Source organism: Convolutriloba macropyga, chromosome 3 (genome assembly GCF_964194025.1).
Source record: "Convolutriloba macropyga chromosome 3, txConMacr16.3, whole genome shotgun sequence".
Taxonomy (NCBI): Eukaryota; Metazoa; Xenacoelomorpha; order Acoela; family Convolutidae; genus Convolutriloba; species Convolutriloba macropyga.
The window spans coordinates 25,781,630-25,800,712 of NC_134470.1; the positions used below are offsets into that span (position 1 = coordinate 25,781,630).

The window sequence follows — 19,083 nt, forward strand, 5'->3', positions numbered from 1 at the left end:
CTTGTGCTACTCCTGATTTCTGTTCAATCTCATTTGACAAGAATTCTCCATCAAGGATCTGCTGGAAGTTGCATTTTAGCACTGATTGTATTGTGTAGCATGTTCCCGTGGAGCCCCATTTTTATGTTTTGTAAGCAGCAGGTTCCTATTTACGAAATCTAAAGCTTTTTCGTAGTCAATGAAGCAGGCATAGTATTTGCCAATGCAGCTGATGTTATGCTTGGTTGCTTTTTTCAAGTGCGAAACTGTGTCGATTGTGGACAGTTTGCGTCTGAAACCATATTAACTTGATGGTAGAATTTGATTTCGCTCGACCCATATTCGCAAACGCTGAATCTCATTTCTGAGAATTAAAATCTTCCAGCAGCTTTAAAGTGTCTAACTTTTTTATTTCAAAATTTCGAAAAAATAATGTAATACTTGGGTGATTACAATCAGTTCAAAGTTTTGTCCTCTAGAAAGTTTGGATTTGGCATGATAAATTTTATTGTTCCTCCGCTAACGCTCTGGTTCTGTTGTATGTGAAATTCAAGAAAAAAATTGTCACCCTCAAGAAGCGAGAATGGCGCAAAACGAGGAGCCACAGATTCCCAAGATAATTAAGGGAAAACTTGCAAATGGGAAAATCTGCGATTTTGAGAGGGGAAGATTTTTGGGCAAGGGTGGATTTGCCAAATGCTATGAGATGATACCCATGAACGGCGTTGACAAAACAGTGTATGCTGGAAAAATAATGTCTAGAACGTTAATGTTAAAAGCCCAGCAGAAGGAAAAGCTGAAATTGGAGATCAGCTTGCACAAAGGATTGGACTATCACAAAAATATTGTGAGATTCGAATCAGTATTTGAAGACGATAATTTTGTGTATATACTTCTCGAGTTGTGTAAGTCCAAATCAATGATGGAATTACATAAGCGTCGTAAGGCAGTTACCGAGCCGGAGGCAAGATTCTTTACCTTTCAAATATTAGAGGGTCTAGTTCATCTACACGACAGAAGAATTATTCATCGCGATTTGAAGCTCGGTAATCTCTTCCTTGACGAAAATTTGGTCGTTAAAATTGGAGACTTTGGATTGGCAACTACTGTCAAAGAAAATGAGAGGAAACAGACAATATGTGGAACACCAAACTACATTGCACCAGAAGTGCTGCTGAAAAAAGGACATGCGTTTGAGGTAAGTCTTAATTATATGCTATTATGTAGGCCTACGTCATTGCTGCTACTTTCTAAACTAGCCGGATTGCTTGATCATGCAAGCTTTGAGTGATTTTTTTAAGAATATGTTCGAACTAGGCCTGATATCCAGAGCGGTAAAAACACTTTTAAACTGAAACAGACACACCTTTTTAATCCCATTCCATTGTATAATTCTATTGTATGATTCTGAACTGAACATGAATTATAGCACAAAGAACAGGAGAGAAAAGCTTTTGAATTTTAGGTGTATAGTCTGTCGCATAACGAAATAAGCAAACGTTCGAAAACGTCAAAAACAGGCAATTGAGCATCAAATTTGTCATTTGATTTGAGTTTATTGAGCTTCTTTCTGTTTTTAGTTTGAACTTGCTTAACTTTATGGGACACGCTGTACATATAAACCTTCGTATGCAGAGAGTTGCCTACCGATAGGCTACTTAATTGACACGTTCCTTCTGTTCGTGCGAGTTCTTGGTCTGTCTATGAGTACAAAGTGATTAATAGCCGCTCAGCGATAGCCTGGGGGGGGGGGGGGTGGGCATTATTGGCCTTCTCAGTTTTCAAGATTTTTACGACCAAATGACGTCACAAAAATCTTTGTTTGTTCATGCAATTTCAACTAAAGTTCGCGCGTGACGTCATTTTTCACTCTAGTGGAGCGGGTTTTCATTCGCATGCTCCCGAGTTTTTGGTCACACGTGACTTACCGCACTCGCACTCTCAAATGACTTCCTCACTTTGAAACGACTTTACTTTAATTCAAGTGTTAGGGTCAAGTGAATTGAAGTAAATGAAGTGTTACGGTCAAGTAAATGAAGGTTATTGCTGCCTCTAACTTAATAGATTCTTAATCAAAATATATAAAATCTCAGCCCTTGATGAAGTCGTGACTAGATCTACGCAGGTATTGCGATTATTTTCTGGCAATCAGCCAGCTGTTTGTTTTGGTCAATCACAGTCCACTGCATACAGCCTTATTCAATAAAAAGCTGATGTTCTTCTTTTCCGTTTGTGCCCCCAACTTAGTGGGCACAAATTATTTGCGCCCCCAAGGCGCACGTGCCAAATTTTTACAATGATTTATGTAATGGCACCTGCTGTGTAACTCCGGGGGGGGGGGGGGGGGGGGTTGATTGAATGGCAAGTGATTTGAATGTCAACGTTTTCAGTCATCAATATTTTTCTACGTTTTAAATTTGAACTCGAACCTGTTTCTTTTGAAACGTTCGCTTATTTCAACTTTATGGGGCACGCTATACAATGCTAGAAGTTTTCTGTTCTCAGTAGTCCAACTGTAGTTTTTTGAAAAATGAGCTTTATGGTCCAAGGAAGTTTACATCAATTGAAAACATTCCAAGTAGCCTGAAATGGTGTTAGGGCAGCAATCGTCAAAAGCAGTCAGGAATATATTGCAGAGATATCTCTGCAATCTGTTATTGCCCCCGCCCCCTCGTCCATTTGCACCCCCCGGGACTTATGGGGGTGTGAAATGGCGTGTAAAAAAAATTGGACTTATGGGGTTGTTAAATGGCGTGTGAAAAAAAGTTTACGCACAAACGGCATTAAAAATGCCGCGGAGTTTTGATATTAAGGCAGCAATTAGCTTTGCTTATGTAAGTGGAGAATTTGGTGCAAAAATGGTAATAGTAGTAGTAGTAAAAGACTCAATTCCTTGTTAGGGATGATAGATAGGACTGTGGGGCAATCTATATCCCTCTATTTCTAAACTAAACAGCATTGACGATTACTGCACCTTGCTACGCTAAGAAGCTGATTAGGAAAGTGCAAGGAGGATTCCACGGGGTGTAGGCTCTCGGTCGCTTCAATCAAAATCGCGTAGCAGCTGAGCTATTTGGCATAAATCTTCGCTAGAAATTAGCGACGATGAGTCTTTGTTAAATGTCCTATGCTCTACGTCAATCACGCGTTCGTATTTCGCTTTTATGATAGTTGGAAGCATCTGGCAAGCTTTCCGGACAAGATTTTGTGCCAGCGGGTTCAAGATTTAACATCGGACAACGGAGATCTCCCATTAAGCCTGCTAAATGAAAGAAAAGAGTACAGAATCCCCAAATGTACAAAACAACTTTTTTCGAAGAACTAAATGTTTCGAGATTCTTCCACGAATACGAGAACGAGTTGCACAGAACCACTCTGCAAAAATGTATTGGAATTTTCGGGAAACACTACTCGAACAAATGCAGTTGGAGTGATCTGCAGATGTGGAAACTGCAATATGAGTGAAAAGGGCTGAACCTCAATAGTTCTGTATTTAACTATATTCTTTGCACTGGACATACTTGAGCGTAAGTGTTTTGTTTCTAAGTGTATTACGTATATATGTTATCCACATTTTTCAATTTTAAGACTAAAAGCGGTCATAGCCTCCTGCGGTCGTAGTCAGCTAAGATAACGGAGACGCCGAGTGGGGAGAGCACACTTAGGAAGAACAGCTGATCAACTAGCCATTTCATTTAGTACATGACCTATCAAATTTATGGATTCGGTCCAACCTGAAGACTCATCGTCGCTAATATTCTGGCGGAGATTTATGCCAAATAGCTCAGCTGCTACGCGATTTTGATTGAAGCGACCGAGAGCCTACACCACGTGGAATCCTCCTTACACTTAGCTAACCAGCTTTTTAGCGTGACAAGGTGCAGTAATCGCCAATGCTCTGGAACCTCAAGTTAAAAAATGGGAGGGATATGAATATTCAGCAGCGGTCAAATTTGAAATGTAATGAACTTAATCAATGCAACCGCTAAGCTAACAGCCCAACCTTAGGTCTTAAGGGCAGCTGAGATGACAAGGAAATGTTGAAGGGTCGTTACGCGATAATGCTAAAGTGCTATCAGCTGAAACGAGGATCAGTGAAGCACATGCAGAAAACGGAATGTTTTGGAAATATGTATCTAAATTAAACTAAATTGAAAAGAATTAATTAGGCCTTCCAATTTAGGTGGACGTTTGGGCAGTGGGTTGTATTCTGTACACGCTGCTTGTTGGAAAGCCACCTTTTGAAACTCAGACGTTAAAAGAGACGTACAGTCGAATCAAGAACAACCAGTACACAATACCCCCTAATTTGAACATTTATGCTTCTAAACTAATCAGAAAATTGCTCTCACCACAAGCCGTTAGCAGACCGATGGCGAAGGAGGTGCTGAATGACCCCTTTTTTTCATCGGGTCTCATGCCGCGACATTTGCCTTCATCTTGTCTGACTATGACGCCCCGATTTGATAGACGAAGCACGATTCACCCATGCCAACAGCCCATGATGAACAGACCTGCTTTGACTGAACTGCGTGGCCAACCTGGCAGTTCTAGGCCAAACAACAGACACGATCCCGAAATTACTTACTCGGAGGGAATCAATTACAGGGATCAAGTGCAATTATTGATAAATGCCCTCAAAGATATCGAACTCAGCTACCAATGCAGCAAGAATAACGCCCCCAGCTACATATCGGTTGACATCGAAACTCCCGAAATTGCGCCCTTCTACTGGATCAGTAAGTGGGTGGACTATTCTGACAAGTACGGTCTCAGCTACCAGTTGTGTGATGGATCTTCCGGAGTTCTCTTCAATGATTCCAGTCGAATAGTGCTTTATGCAGACAATGAAACGGTGCAATATATTGATAGTGTCAATGTCGAAAACTTTTACACAATTGATGTGTATCCTCAACTCTGTACTAAGAAAATGACCTTATTGAAGTACTTCAGAACTTACATGAATGAGAATCTGGTGCAAACTGGACAGCAAACAAAGGTTCCGGAGGCAGAGGTGTTTTCTCGACTGCCTTTCCTTTACAAATGGTTCAGACACCAGACTGCTATCGTGTTCCTGCTGAGTAACGGCTCTGTCCAGATGAACTTCTTCGAATGCCATTCGAAACTCATCTTCTGCCCAGTAATGAAGGCAGTTACCCTAATTGACACAGATAAGAATTTCCATACCTTCAAATTGCGAGATCTAAATGAAGTGCCTTATCCCTACAAGGTCAACAAATTACTGAGAACTGCCGAGAAAGCCATGTGTCAATTACTTCAGACTGTTTCGACGCCATCGGGCGGGGCTGTGATGGCTAAATAAACTAACATGACCTGAGAGTTTGGATTGAGCCATTAATAGACCTGAGTTTTATGATATCCTGTCTTTTATTTATGCTATTAATGGAAATTTGATGCGTAATTGGAAACTAAGCGGGCGTTGAAATGTTAATTCCTTAGATTTTAATTCATGTTCAAACTTTATTTTTTGAATGAGAAAGTATGGAGTTACTACCACAGGACTTAAGTGGGCGTTGATATGTTAATTCCTTCGATTTATGTTCAAAATTTAATTGAGGCGAGTTTGGATTTAGTTCCCCAGGAATAACTGATTTCTAAAGCTATATATACTGGGAAAGCATGAATACTGAATTTTTATGCTGACGTGCTGTATGCGTAACCATGAATAACAGCTGTATACAGATAGTCTGAAACAAATTCATGAACTAGTACACTTCTCGCCCAACAAAAGTTCACTCTTTTGTTCATTTCAAATTCATCAACTGCTCAGCGTAGGAATTTCGGGTGCAAGGGTACCCAGCAGACTGGGCAAGAAACAAACTTAATTAGTATTGAACTCAATATTCTGTCGGACAATAATTGAGCGGAATAATTGTTCAAACATTTTAAAATGTTCGAAATTTTAAAGAATGAAACAGAAATTGGCAAATTTATGGAGTTTTGATTGTCAGGAATTCTTAACAGTTTCTACTCTGAAAATTAAGTATTTCGACTATGATCAAAAACTCTGGGATCTCGAAACTTGGATCCATCTCACTCTTTTTCTGCTGATTAAAAAGTACTCTAACAACAGTTTCTATGTATCCAACAGATTTCAGCCGACCTCAGGCAATTGAGAGCTGTCGAGAAATTTCTAGGCTTTGTAAACAATTCTTCGGAATTGACCATTTCAGTCTTTTCAAAACCACCGAGACGTACAAAAAATGGTTTCATGGAAGAAACATCAACCACAATTATCCTTATCCCACAACAAAAATTATCCTAAAAGATAGAATTACTCTGTTTAAATTCACTATATGAGCAGAGCAGAGCATAATGAAAACATTTGTTAAAAATCGCGGCTTTAAATCTGTCCATAACCGAAGTTACGTTTTTTAATCTCGCTGTCAATAATTCTGCGAAACTGTACTAATTCTTTCATTATGCTCATGAAACATCAGAAATGACAAAGTTTTCCAAAAAACTTCAAAAAGTTTCATTTCAACGTATGGTGCCAAAACTACAATTACCGATATCATTGACTCAAAAAGTGCACACCGAGTTAATTAGAAAAAAAGAAAAAGACAAATTTACGGTGACAAACCTTGAATAAAGCTCAGTTGCCAAACAGGGAAAATTAAAAAATCGTTTTTGGTGTGTTTTTTTTTGTTTGTGTGTGAAATGTGTGTGTGTGTGTGTGTGTGTGTGTGTGTGTGTGTGTGCTCGTAAGTTTTGTTTGTGTATATGTCTCACAAAAGTGATTCTACTACACTTATCTTCCTAGAATTTTTTCAAGCGGTTTTGTTTTTCTCTGTCGGAAAAAGACTGCATACTTTTTGGTTCAAACAGTACAAGTAATTTTCTCCAATGCATATAAGTTGCTTTTGGATACTCCCCACAGGGGGGGATCCAGAATTTTTATAGTGCGAATTCTTCTACAGTACAAATACGCTAACTGTACGCGAGGTCTCCCTGGATTCTAGGCTAAATGTGGGGCTGTAATGTGACGACCCGATGGTTTTCTAGCTTTTGTGACGCTGTTGTTCATATAACAACGAAAAGTTAGTGGAGGCCTATTAAATAAAAGGTTGACAGGCAAGGAAATTTTTATAGTACACTGGCTGTTTTTAAAATACTTAACACCGCAATTTGCAAATATTTAATGTTATTAATGGTGTTTATTAAAAAATTTCAGAAACCTCAGAAAATACTTAACACCGCAATTTGCAAATCTTTAATGTTATTAATGGTGTTTATTAATTGCTCTCGAACGAATGTCTTAGGAATTATTGTAATGTAAACGTGTTGGCCTTTCAATTTTTCGCATGACCGTTCCTTTTGATTTTTTTTCTAGAACATTCTTTGACTTCTCAAGTGACTTTTTCACGCTTTCGTTCTTTATTTTTGAGTGATCCCATTTGTTCTCACTCGAAAAGAAGCTTGTTGCTAAAATAAATTCGAGTGCAACATAGCAAAATTAAGCCCTGAAAGCCGAGTGGGCAGTGCTTCTGGTGAGTGATCGGAAGGTACATGGATCGAATCCCGGCTTGAACCCCACATGGATCGAACCCCAACCCGGTACATGGATCGAACCCCAACTATTTTTGCAAAAGAAAATGTTATCTGGGGTAGAGCCCCTGCATTTATCTGCCTCGCTTGTTGGTCAAGAGCAATTCTGCCGACATTGTCGGTTTAAGTATAGGTGATTTAAGTACAGATCTGAGAGATTTTTTTTTTGGGAAAACCGATTTGTCTATTTTGCTCATAACACATCAAAATAACAATTTTGTTGGAAAAATTTCCAGTTCATTTCAAATTTTAGTGTCACGTTTACAATTCTCGATACAATTGCCTAATGAGCTCCACATTTAGTTTCCAAATAAAACAGACAATAATTAAATGAACGGTGACGAAACGGGTAAAAGTCACTTGCCAATAGATATTTGGTGTCGGGGCTCCTATTTGTGTTTTCGTGTGTTTGTGTTTTTTTTGCAATTGTTAGGGTGTATACATACGTGTGCGTGTTTGTAATGTGTGTGTTTCCAAGATCGAGAAATAGAGTTAGTCTGAGAAGATTAGGGGGGTCATTAAATATTCGACCATAATAAAATTTTGAAAAAATACTCAAGTTGTTAAAAATCGCGGCTTTAAATCTGTCCATAACCGAAGTTACGTTTTTTAATCTCGCTGCCAATAATTCTGCGAAACTGTACTAATTCTTTCATTATGCTCATGAAACATCAGAAATGACAAAGTTTTCCAAAAAAACTTCAAAAAGTTTCATTTCAACGTATGGTGCCAAAACTACAATTACCGATATCATTGACTCAAAAAGTGCACACCGAGTTATTTAGAAAAAAAGAAAAAGACAAATTTACGGTGACAAACCTTGAATAAAGCTCAGTTGCCAAACAGGGAAAATTAAAAAATCGTTTTTGGTGTCGTGTTTTTTTTGTTTGTGTGTGAAATGTGTGTGTGTGTGTGTGCTCGTAAGTTTTGTTTGTGTATATGTCTCACAAAAGTGATTCTACTACACTTATCTTCCTAGAATTTTTTCAAGCGTTTTTGTTTTTCTCTGTCGGAAAAAGACTGCATACTTTTTGGTTCAAACAGTACAAGTAATTTTCTCCAATGCATATAAGTTGCTTTTGGATACTCCCCACAGGGGGGATCCAGAATTTTTATAGTGCGAATTCTTCTACAGTACAAATACGCTAACTGTACGCGAGGTCTTCCTGGATTCTAGGCTAAATGTGGGGCTGTAATGTGACGACCCGATGGTTTTCTAGCTTTTGTGACGCTGTTGTTCATATCACAACGAAAAGTTAGTGGAGGCCTATTAAATAAAAGGTTGACAGGCAAGGAAATTTTTATAGTACACTGGCTGTTTTTAATCTTCAAATCATTACTTGCACACTGCTCAGGAAAATTTAATCGTTGTTCAAAGTGTCCCGGGTCGAATTTTCCCGCCCAAAATGATGTAAAATTGGGGCTGCAATGGGAGGATTTTTTTTTAGAAAAATGCAGCTCAAAACTCTTACGTCTTTTTGGGCTGCATTAGGCTTCCAACGGGAGTAAAATGGTATGATAGTGAGGGGGTAAAAGACAAATTTACTCGCCACTCTTACATTTTTGTGGCCTCTCAAGGGGGTAAATTGATTTAAGAGTTCGGGGGTAATGGAGAAATTACCCCCGAACTCTTACATCATTTTACCCCTTGGCAGACCAAAAAGATGTAAGAGTGGGGGGTTAATTTGTCTTTTACCCCCTCACTCTTTCACCATATTCCCCTGTTGGAAGCCCTATGCACCCCAAAAAGATTTAAGAGTTTTGAGCTGCATATTCCTAAAAAACCTCCAATTGCAGCCCCACTCTTACATCATTTTATCCTCCCTTGGCAGCTGAACTCTTACATCAATTTACCCCCTCAATCTTACATTGTATTAGCCCCCATACTGGAAAGATGCCAGTCTTGAACCCACAACCTCTGTACCCTCAGCTGGTTCTCCTGAACCTGCAGACCACCAATGCTTGTCCAACTATTGACGGTCCATATATATATATATATATATATATATATATATATATATATATATATATATATATAAAAATATATATGTCTATATATATATACATATATATATATTTATATATATATATATATATTTATACAAATATATATGTCTATATATGTATATATATATATATATATATATATATATATATATATTTATATATATATATATATATATATATATATTTATATATAAATATGTCTATATATATATATATATATATATAGATGAATAATACTTGTTAGAATTGCCGCCTCTCAACAAATTACCCCTTCACTCTCACATCATTTTACCCCCTCAGAACAAATTACCCCAGAACCCCTACACCGTTTTAACCCCTTTGGCAGCTCAGCTCTTACCTCATTTTACCCCCTCTGAACAAACTACCCCCTCAATCTTTCACCATTTTAACCCTCTTAGCAGCCTAGCTCTTACTTCATTTTACATATATATATATATATATATATATATATATGTCTATATATATGTATTTATATTTATATATATATATATATATATATATATATATATATGTCTATATATATATATATATATATATATTTATATATATATGAATAATACTTGTTAGAATTGCCCCCTCTCAGCAAATTACCCCTTCACTCTTACATCATTTTACCCCCTCAGAACAAATTACCCCAGAACCCCTACACCGTTTTAACCCCTTTGGCAGCTCAGCTCTTTCCTCATTTTACCTCCTCTGAACAAACTACCCCCTCAATCTTTCACCATTTTAACCCCCTTAGCAGCCCGGCTCTTACTTCATTTTACCCGCTCAGAGCAAATTACCCCCAAACTCCTACACCACTTTACCCCACTTGGCAGCTCAAATCTCACCTCATTTTATGCCCTCTGAACAAATAAACCCTCACTCTTACACTATTTTAACCCCCTTGGCAGCTGAACTCTTACTTCATTTTACCCCCTCTGAAAAACAGCTCCACTCTTTATTCATTTCACCCCCTCTGAACAAATTACATCCTCACTCTTACACCCTTCTAACTTTTTCGTCCCATTGCAGCGCACTCTAACATGGAAATTTTTTGTCTGGGTTGATAATACCTCAAAAGTCCTCCCATAGCAGCCCATTGCAGCCCACTCTTGCAAGGCAATTTTAGCCGGGGGGGGGGGTAATTCCTCAAAAGTCCTCCCATTGCAGCCGTTTGGAGCCCACTCGTATATGGCAATTTTAGTCAAGGGGGTAATTCCTCAAAAATCCTCCCATTGCAGACGTTTGGAGCCCACTCGTATATGGCTTTTTTAGTCAAGGGGTAATTCCTCAAAAGTCCAACCATTGCAGCCTTTTGCAGCCCCCTCTTACATGGCAATTTTAATCAGGAGTAGTAATTCCTCAAAATTACTCCCATTGCAGCCCAATGCATCCCACTCATACATGGCAATTAGAGTCAGGGAGGTGATTTCTCAAAAGTCCTCCCATAGCAGCCCATTGCAGCCCACTCTTGCAAGGCAATTTTAGCCGGGGGGGGGGGGGTAATTCCTCAAAAGTCCTCCCATTGCAGCCGTTTGGAGCCCACTCGTATATGGCAATTTTAGTCAAGGGGGTAATTCCTCAAAAATCCTCCCATTGCAGACGGTTGGAGCCCACTCGTATATGGTTTTTTTAGTCAAGGGGTAATTCCTCAAAAGTCCAACCGTTGCAGCCTTTTGCAGCCCCCTCTTACATGGCAATTTTAATCAGGAGTAGTAATTCCTCAAAATTACTCCCATTGCAGCCCAATGCAGCCCACTCATACATGGCAATTAGAGTCAGGGAGGTGATTTCTCAAAAGTGCTCCCATAGCAGCCCATTGCAGCCCACTCTTGCAAGGCAATTTTAGCCGGGGGGGGTAATTCCTCAAAAGTCCTCCCACTGCAGCCGTTTGGAGCCCACTCGTATATGGCAATTTTAGTCAAGGGGGTAAGTCCTCAAAAATCCTCCCATTGCAGACGTTTGGAGCCCACTCGTATATGGCTTTTTTAGTCAAGGGGTAATTCCTCAAAAGTCCAACCATTGCAGCCTTTTGCAGCCCCCTCTTACATGGCAATTTTAATCAGGAGTAGTAATTCCTCAAAATTACTCCCATTGCAGCCCAATGCAGCCCACTCATACATGGCAATTAGAGTCAGGGAGGTGATTTCTCAAAAGTCCTCCCATAGCAGCCCATTGCAGCCCACTCTTGCAAGGCAATTTTAGCCGGGGGGGGGGGGGTAATTCCTCAAAAGTCCTCCCATTGCAGCCGTTTGGAGCCCACTCGTATATGGCAATTTTAGTCAAGGGGGTAATTCCTCAAAAATCCTCCCATTGCAGCCCTTTGGAGCCCACTCGTATATGGCAATTTTAGTCAAGGGGGTAATTCCTCAAAAATCCTCCCATTGCAGCCCTTTGCAGCCCACTCGTATATGGCAATTATATTTTGTCTCTATATGGATCTATTCTGTTTCGGCCCCCAGTGTTTTTTATGACCCGCAGTTACAAATTATATGTTGTTATATAGCACGTTACTATGTAAGAAAATAGCACGTGCGCCTGGGAGTCATACAAAATTTATGCTCACTAAGCTGGGGGGGGCGGAACAGAATAGATCCGGCAATCTTAGTCAATGGGGTAATTCCTCAAAAGTCCTCACATTGCAGCCCAACTCTTACATCATTTTACCCCCTCTGAACAAAGTAACCCCACACTCTTACATCAATTTACCCCCCATAGACAAATTATCCCCCACTCTTACAACAAAATGGGAGGATTTTAGGGAGGACATTCGACCCGTGGTAGCCCTAAGATGTGCACTTGAGTTTCGGCACTTTAAAACTTGCACGTGCAATTTTTGACGATAGGATATGACACCCAGTGTCTGCTTGAATTACATCCAATAGCGTAAACGGGAATGAACTTTAAAAATGAGAGCTTTTCGCTTGTGCCCCCCCCCTCCCACGGTTTCAGAGCACGTGTCATTAAATAGTAATTCATTAGATAAACATTCGGCACATGCGTCTAGGGGGTTAAAAATATGGACTTACTAAGCCTGGGTGAACGGGGCTATATACGAACATTGATTGATTGATGAATAAATTTGCTGTGCTTAAGACACGTAACTTGCACGTTTTAAAGACGAAAGTTAACTTTAGCATAGGTCTTTCCCATCATAGCCCCCCCCCCCCCCCAGCTTAGTGGTCAGATAAAGTATAGCCCCCCCCCCCCCCCAATCAATCGTGGTAAATATACCATAATGGGGGGGGGGGGCTATAATGAGAAAGACCCTTTAGTCTGTCGGCATTTTGTAACGTGCGTGTTTTAAGCAAGGTTGTGACTCAAAAATCAAAATGGCAGACTTTGTGCAAAAAATGGTGAAAGCACATCAGTTAACACATCGGAGACCCTAATTCAACTTTACCCAGTTTACAATGTGTGACAATATTGGTGGTGGAAGTGGTGTGTTGAGTTTAAAGAGCTGCGACTTTCAGTGCCGACTCAACTCCCTCCTCTCGTTCACGCCGTGTGACGTCAATTTGGATGACGTCATCATTGGAAAGACTATTTGTTCTCCAATTCTGTTGCTTTAGACAGCATTGGCACAACTTTTACGACCCCACTCAACGCAGGAAATATTTTTTTTCAATTTTGTATGAAATTTTTGTTATTTAATGTCAAAATATTTTTAATGCCAATGTTTTCACAACGTGCTAAATAGCAACACAAACTGTTGGTCTTTACCATTATAGCCCCCCCCCCCACAAAAGTATAGCCCCCCCATTATGGTATAATTACCATGATGGGGGGGCTATAGGTTATCTGACCACTAAGCTGGGGGGGGGGGGGGGGGTATAATGGGAAAGACCCATAGCCCCCTTCAACTTGGAACTTAATGGTCATATAACGTATAGCCCCTGTCATCATGTTAAACATATCACTATGGGGAGTGGTAATTTCGTCAGGGGCAGTAATGTGAAAGACCCAATTTGAAGAGACTAAAATTGTTTTGTTGCTGCTCGTTAAACGGTATTGGTGCGGCGCTGAATAGATCCTTTAGTTGGCCGAATATTTCAACTTTGTTCCTAACTGATTTTACGTCTCCTGCTTAACCTCTGATGACGTGTGAGTAATGTGCAGAGTACAAGGAGATGATAGTTAGTCTGAAAGACTATTGCAAACAGCTCAAGGCCAGGATTGCGCTAATGCAGAAGAACTTTGACTGTGCGTTTACAACTGCTTTGGAAGAGAAAGTTGCAAAGATCAAATGCCAGGTACTCACAATTCTGGTCCTGCCAGAGTATCTAATTTTGCGTCCTAGTGATTATTGGCTATGTGGAACCAATATTTATTCAATATAAACCGCTGATCATTATTCGGATCTTTTCCTTTTGTGCTCCCCCTGCTTAGTGGGTGCATATTATTTGCACCTCCCCAGACGCACGTGCAATATTTTTAATTGCTCTCGAATGAGAAGCAATTAGTGTAAACGTGTCTTTTTTATGCAAATTTTTCTCTTGACCATTTTAGCGCTTTCCTTCTAGAATAATCTTTGACTTCTCAATTGACTGTTTCACGCACTTCTTGATTTTTTGAGTGATTTTAATTGCGCTCACTTCGAAATAAAGTTTGTTAAGATCTATTCTGTTTTGCAAAGCTTTATGAGCACAGATCTTTTCTGACCCCCAGGCGCACGTGCTGTTCTCTGACATAGTAACGTGCTATATAACAACATATAATCTCTAACTGGGTGTCATAAAAACACTTTGCGAAACAATAGATCTGTTTGTTCAAACAAAACCGATTGCGATCTTTTCCGTTTGTGCCCCTCCCCCAGCTTAGTGGGCGCATTTTATTTGCACCCCCAGACGTGCCATATTTTTACTTAATGATTTACTATGTAGTGGCACGTGCTCTGTAACTGGGGGCGCATAACGCACTGAGGGGATGAGGTGATGGAATTGGACTTCGGAGGTCGAGGTTGGAACGCTGTCTTCGTCAGAGCATAATGAAAAATTTCTCTAGGCTACAGCCCCTGAGTTAAATTGCGCCGCCGGTCATTCGAGAACAATTTCTCCGACGATAGTCGATTTATTTTTACATACTGATTTAATATGCAACGACACGTGCTGTAACTAGAGCGTGCATAAATTGGAGGGGGGAGGGGGAAAACGCAAAAGGGATCTTTTCCGTTTGTGCCCCCTAGCTTAGTGGGTGCATATTATTTGCATCTCCCAGACGCACGTGCCATATTTTTATATAAAGATTTACTATGTAATGGCACGTGCTCTATAACTGGGGGTGCAATTATTTTTTTGAACATAATAACGTGCTGTTTTGTATAACTTCAAAAATTGGTAAGTGGGAGGGGGGCATAAAAGACAGAAAGGGGTATATTCAGAAAAAGCTAAAGGCAGTTCGATCAAAACATGTTACCTTTCGGTTAGAAAATGATTGAGGAATGTTAATTGATTGCGAGGTTAATTGCAACTTGACTCAAAACTTTTTTGATTGGAATAGATTAATTTCGGGATCTATTTTGTTTCGCCCCCAGTCTTTTTACAAATTTTCGCCCCCAGTTACAATTTATATGTTATGTAGCACGTTATTATGTATAAAAAAAAGCACGTGCACCGGGGGGGGGGGTGGTAAAAATAAAAGCTCACAGAGCTGGGGGACGGCAAAACAGAATAGATCCCAATTTTATAATTTAATCATATAACCTGTAGCACCCCCACCCCCCTAATCGTGATGGTCTTATCGTAATGGTAAACATGCCACGTCAAAATTTTTCATGAAATGTTCACTCATCTTTACAACTTCTCTTGTTTTTCCGAGCGCACTTAGTGGGGGGGGGGTATGAGGAACTCTATGCTCAACTGTAAATTTATAGAAAACTTTTGAGTTTTGCCTGCATTTGTTGCTTTTTTAGTCCTTAATTTCAGTTCTTCTTAATTTTAGTCCTTTTTTTAGTCCAAGACTTAATTTCATTAGTTAAGTGTTTGATTGGCTTCCTAAATAGAACTAAGTGAACCTATCTGACGCTTTGATTTGATACCTAGTAGTTGTTTTCACTTTAAATTGTTTTTTCGAAAAAGTTAAGGAATTATTGAACTATACCATTTTTACACTTATTTCTGTGAACTTGTAGGTCAGTCAACTAATAGGGGCTCCGATATTAGTTAAATGGAAACAGAAATTTAGTTTTATGGCTTCGATGCTACGAGTTTCATAAAAATATTTGATTTTTGGATATTTGATAATTTCGGCTCTTTTGTTGAACTCTGGTGACGTTATAATAATGGCAGTTCTACTTGGCGTTGAAAAGACGGGTCTTTCTCATTATAGCCCCCCATGAAATTGTAGCCCCATTATGGTATATTTACCATGATTGGGGGCTATTGGTTTTCTGACCACTAAGCTGGGGTATAACGGGAAAGAACCGAAAAGACGTTCAATATAAATTATATAGAAGTTGCAGCAAATAGTTTATGGTTTTAATGGCTTCAACACTTCGTCGCATAAATTGAATTCATGGCGTATGCCTGTATCTGTTGTCCTTTTTGTAGTTGTAAGATTATCCTGCTTCTTGACAAGTCACAGAGGTTTCAGGTATAACAAAAGTTTCTAATGCATTTCATTGAAATTTATGTTTTACTGGCCTGGATAATACGGGTTTTCTTGAAAAATTTTATGATTATTATTTAATTGTTCATTTTTGTTAATTCTTTGTGAAGTCACGTTATCAAAATATTGACATATCACAATACTGTAAGAAAAAGGGTCAAAAAGACATATACAAAAGTTATCAAGGAAAAGCTTAGTTTTTAAAAGGATTCGTCCATTTTCTCTTGCACTTTATTGAGTTTCTTTTTTTACGTGTAAATATTGCTCTTTTTGCGGCCGTTAAAATTATTCTGATTAATGGAAGGTCTCGTTAGATTCCTCTTGAGATTTAAATGAACTCTGTCATTGCTAATAATTGATAGCTAATGGTTTTCATGATTTTGATATTATTTATTTTGAAATAATTCAGTTGCTTTTATACATTTGACCATTTTTCTTCTTTTGTCAACTTTTAACTTAGTGTCATCAATGAGGGGTCACAGCAACTTTCCTGTAATGCAAGTTTTGATCTCTTTGATTATTGCCTCATAATCAATGTTCTATGACGGTGAAAGTGTGCCTTTCATGAAAAATATCCGAGTGGTCACTATGTGTTATCTTTTGTTTTCTTTTAACACATTGCCCTTAATAACAGGTACCATTTAATTTTCAGGATATAACCAAGTGAATATATACAAGTTTTTATTTTTTTGTATTATCTAGAATAAAACAAATAACTGAAGTTGAATTTACTATTATGATAATAGATAATTGCTTTTATGGCTTCAATACTGTTTTCGTAAATTATTTGAGTGTTTCTGTATCAATTATTCTCTAGTCCTGTCCTATGACTTAGTCTCAATGAAGACCCGTCCACTTTTTTGAGGAGTTATATTTAAGTCTATCTAGAACTTTTTAGTTAACAGCTAATGGTTTTTATAAGTTTTCAATTTATTTGGTTTCAAATATATCAATTGCTTTTTCAACTTTGCGCCCTTCTTTCTCCTCTTTGTCAACTTTTTACCAAGTCTCATTAAAAACAGATTGCATCTGCATTATAATTAAGGACACGTAAACTTGTGTTGTATGAAATTTATATAATTGTATTTTGACTTTGTAATTCAGTGCTTTGAAAATTAGATTTTCAGTTTTTCCGTAGATATTAATTTTTCATTTTTTGTTCGTATCGTCTCGTATTCTAATTAATGGCAGGTCTCGTGAAATTTCTAATGTGTATTGACGTTATTCGTTTGCTTTAGTAGCTTATGTCTATGTGTGCTATAATTTTGTGGGTAGCTGAGATGGCAAAGACCCATATTGATTACTACACCCGTTAATAAATAATAATACAATTTGCTTAAATGTCGTTAATATAAATAAAATTCTATGTATTTGGTCCTGTAGAAGACTTCGTTACAATAAACAAAACGCGAATGTGGTATCCGCTGACGAATGATAGCAATCTTGAATCAAATGCCATAAAGGTAGTTCATGTTTTTTCGCAAGGCAGCTGAAGTTTTCCTATTTTGTCGTCATTTGCACTGTACTGATAGCTTTTCGTGATAGTGTTGACAAAGCTTGGAATATATTGTCTTTATTTTGTGCCACCTCTGAATGACCCTTGCAACCATCTTACCATTAAATTGCAAAAATGATTTCATCAAACTGCTTAGATTTTGATAGAACTTGATGATGACGGTGACGTATTTGCACTTCTTCACACTCAAGAGGTGGGACAAATTTCAATAGGCACAAAAGACAGATGCGTTTTTTAAAGTTTCTTGAAAGTGTCCAAATTTTTCTCTTGGTGGATGTCCTGAGGCAATCTGTGCCATAATGTGGGCCCGATGACAGAAAAAGCGTTGTCTTATTTTTGGGCACGCGATGTAAACATTTTTCCTTCTGTAGTTGAGACTTTGGCAACTGAAAAACGTAATCCGAATACTTCGGTGCAAGATTGTGCTGAATTTTAAACATAAACAAGGCAACTTTGTACTACAATCTTTTTAATTGGCAGCCAATTTAATTTTTTTTTCAAAATTCCCGGGCATTTGCTGAACGTCCCGATCCAAAAAAAACCTGGCAGCTGTTTTGCATACTTTGCATTTTTTTAGTAGGCAGGAAGAGTACAGTAGAACCAAGCACAATAATCGAAACAAGATATTACAAAGCTGGATACACGCGACTTCTTGTGTTCAAAATTGAGATAATGCCTAAGCGAATAATGCTTTCGTATCTGCAAAAAAATTGTCGGCAGATGTCTCTCAATTGACTGCAAAGCTAATTTTTATCTATTCAAATTCTAATAGATTTAGTTTGCAAATGGTTTGTATTGCGGCTGAGCTTAGCAACTCAGAAATCAAACTGAATAGCGCTTCAAGTTCATTTCGAGCATTAAAGTTAGAATAGCATGACAAGCGAAATTTAATGCTACATTCTACTGAAGCCATACAGATTTGTTCATTTTGTTCAACTTTTATATTTAGCAACTATTATTAGTACACAATCGTCATACATGAAGTGAAACTCAAACTCGAACTACCTCAACCTTCAGCAAAACAATACTACGACTTAAGAGTATTGCATCAGATTCTTTGCCATTGGATTGCGAATCAACCTGTTATTGATAGAGAATATTCGACAAAACTTCTACATGGTTAACAAATTTCCCATGACATCAAATTTACACTGAAAAAGTGACGTTATGGAAAAATGTTCACATTCTGTGGACATTATTATCTACAACCAATCAACAGTTGAATTTGACATGTAAATCCACCTGACTAGCAGCATAAAAGGAGCTTGAAACACAACCAAAAATCAGTTGAAATCTGCAATTTTGGTTATATTAAACTGACATACAGTGCTTATTGAAGCACACTTTCTTGAGTGGTAAATTATTTGTTATCGTGTCTTGTTTTTGTAGATCATATTAGT

General features: G+C 38.4%; 2 protein-coding genes across 2 annotated transcripts in view; both read left to right on the forward strand.

Annotated features, from left to right (window-relative positions):
• The first annotated feature begins 497 nt into the window (after positions 1-497).
• On the forward strand, positions 498-5,463 carry LOC142336102 (serine/threonine-protein kinase PLK1-like). Its single transcript, XM_075384647.1, has 2 exons — positions 498-1,177; positions 4,163-5,463. The coding sequence occupies exons 1-2, from the start codon at positions 563-565 to the stop codon at positions 5,300-5,302; spliced, it is 1,755 nt and encodes a 584-aa protein (XP_075240762.1). The 5' UTR covers positions 498-562; the 3' UTR covers positions 5,303-5,463.
• A 7,425-nt stretch (positions 5,464-12,888) lies between these two features.
• Positions 12,889-19,083, forward strand: part of LOC142336580 (uncharacterized) — a 62,979-nt gene continuing 56,784 nt past the window's right edge. The window contains exons 1-2 of the mRNA XM_075385490.1: positions 12,889-13,066; positions 13,681-13,814. Coding sequence (XP_075241605.1) covers positions 13,692-13,814 — 123 coding nt within the window. The 5' untranslated portion in view covers positions 12,889-13,066; positions 13,681-13,691. The remainder of the gene's footprint in view (positions 13,067-13,680; positions 13,815-19,083) is intronic.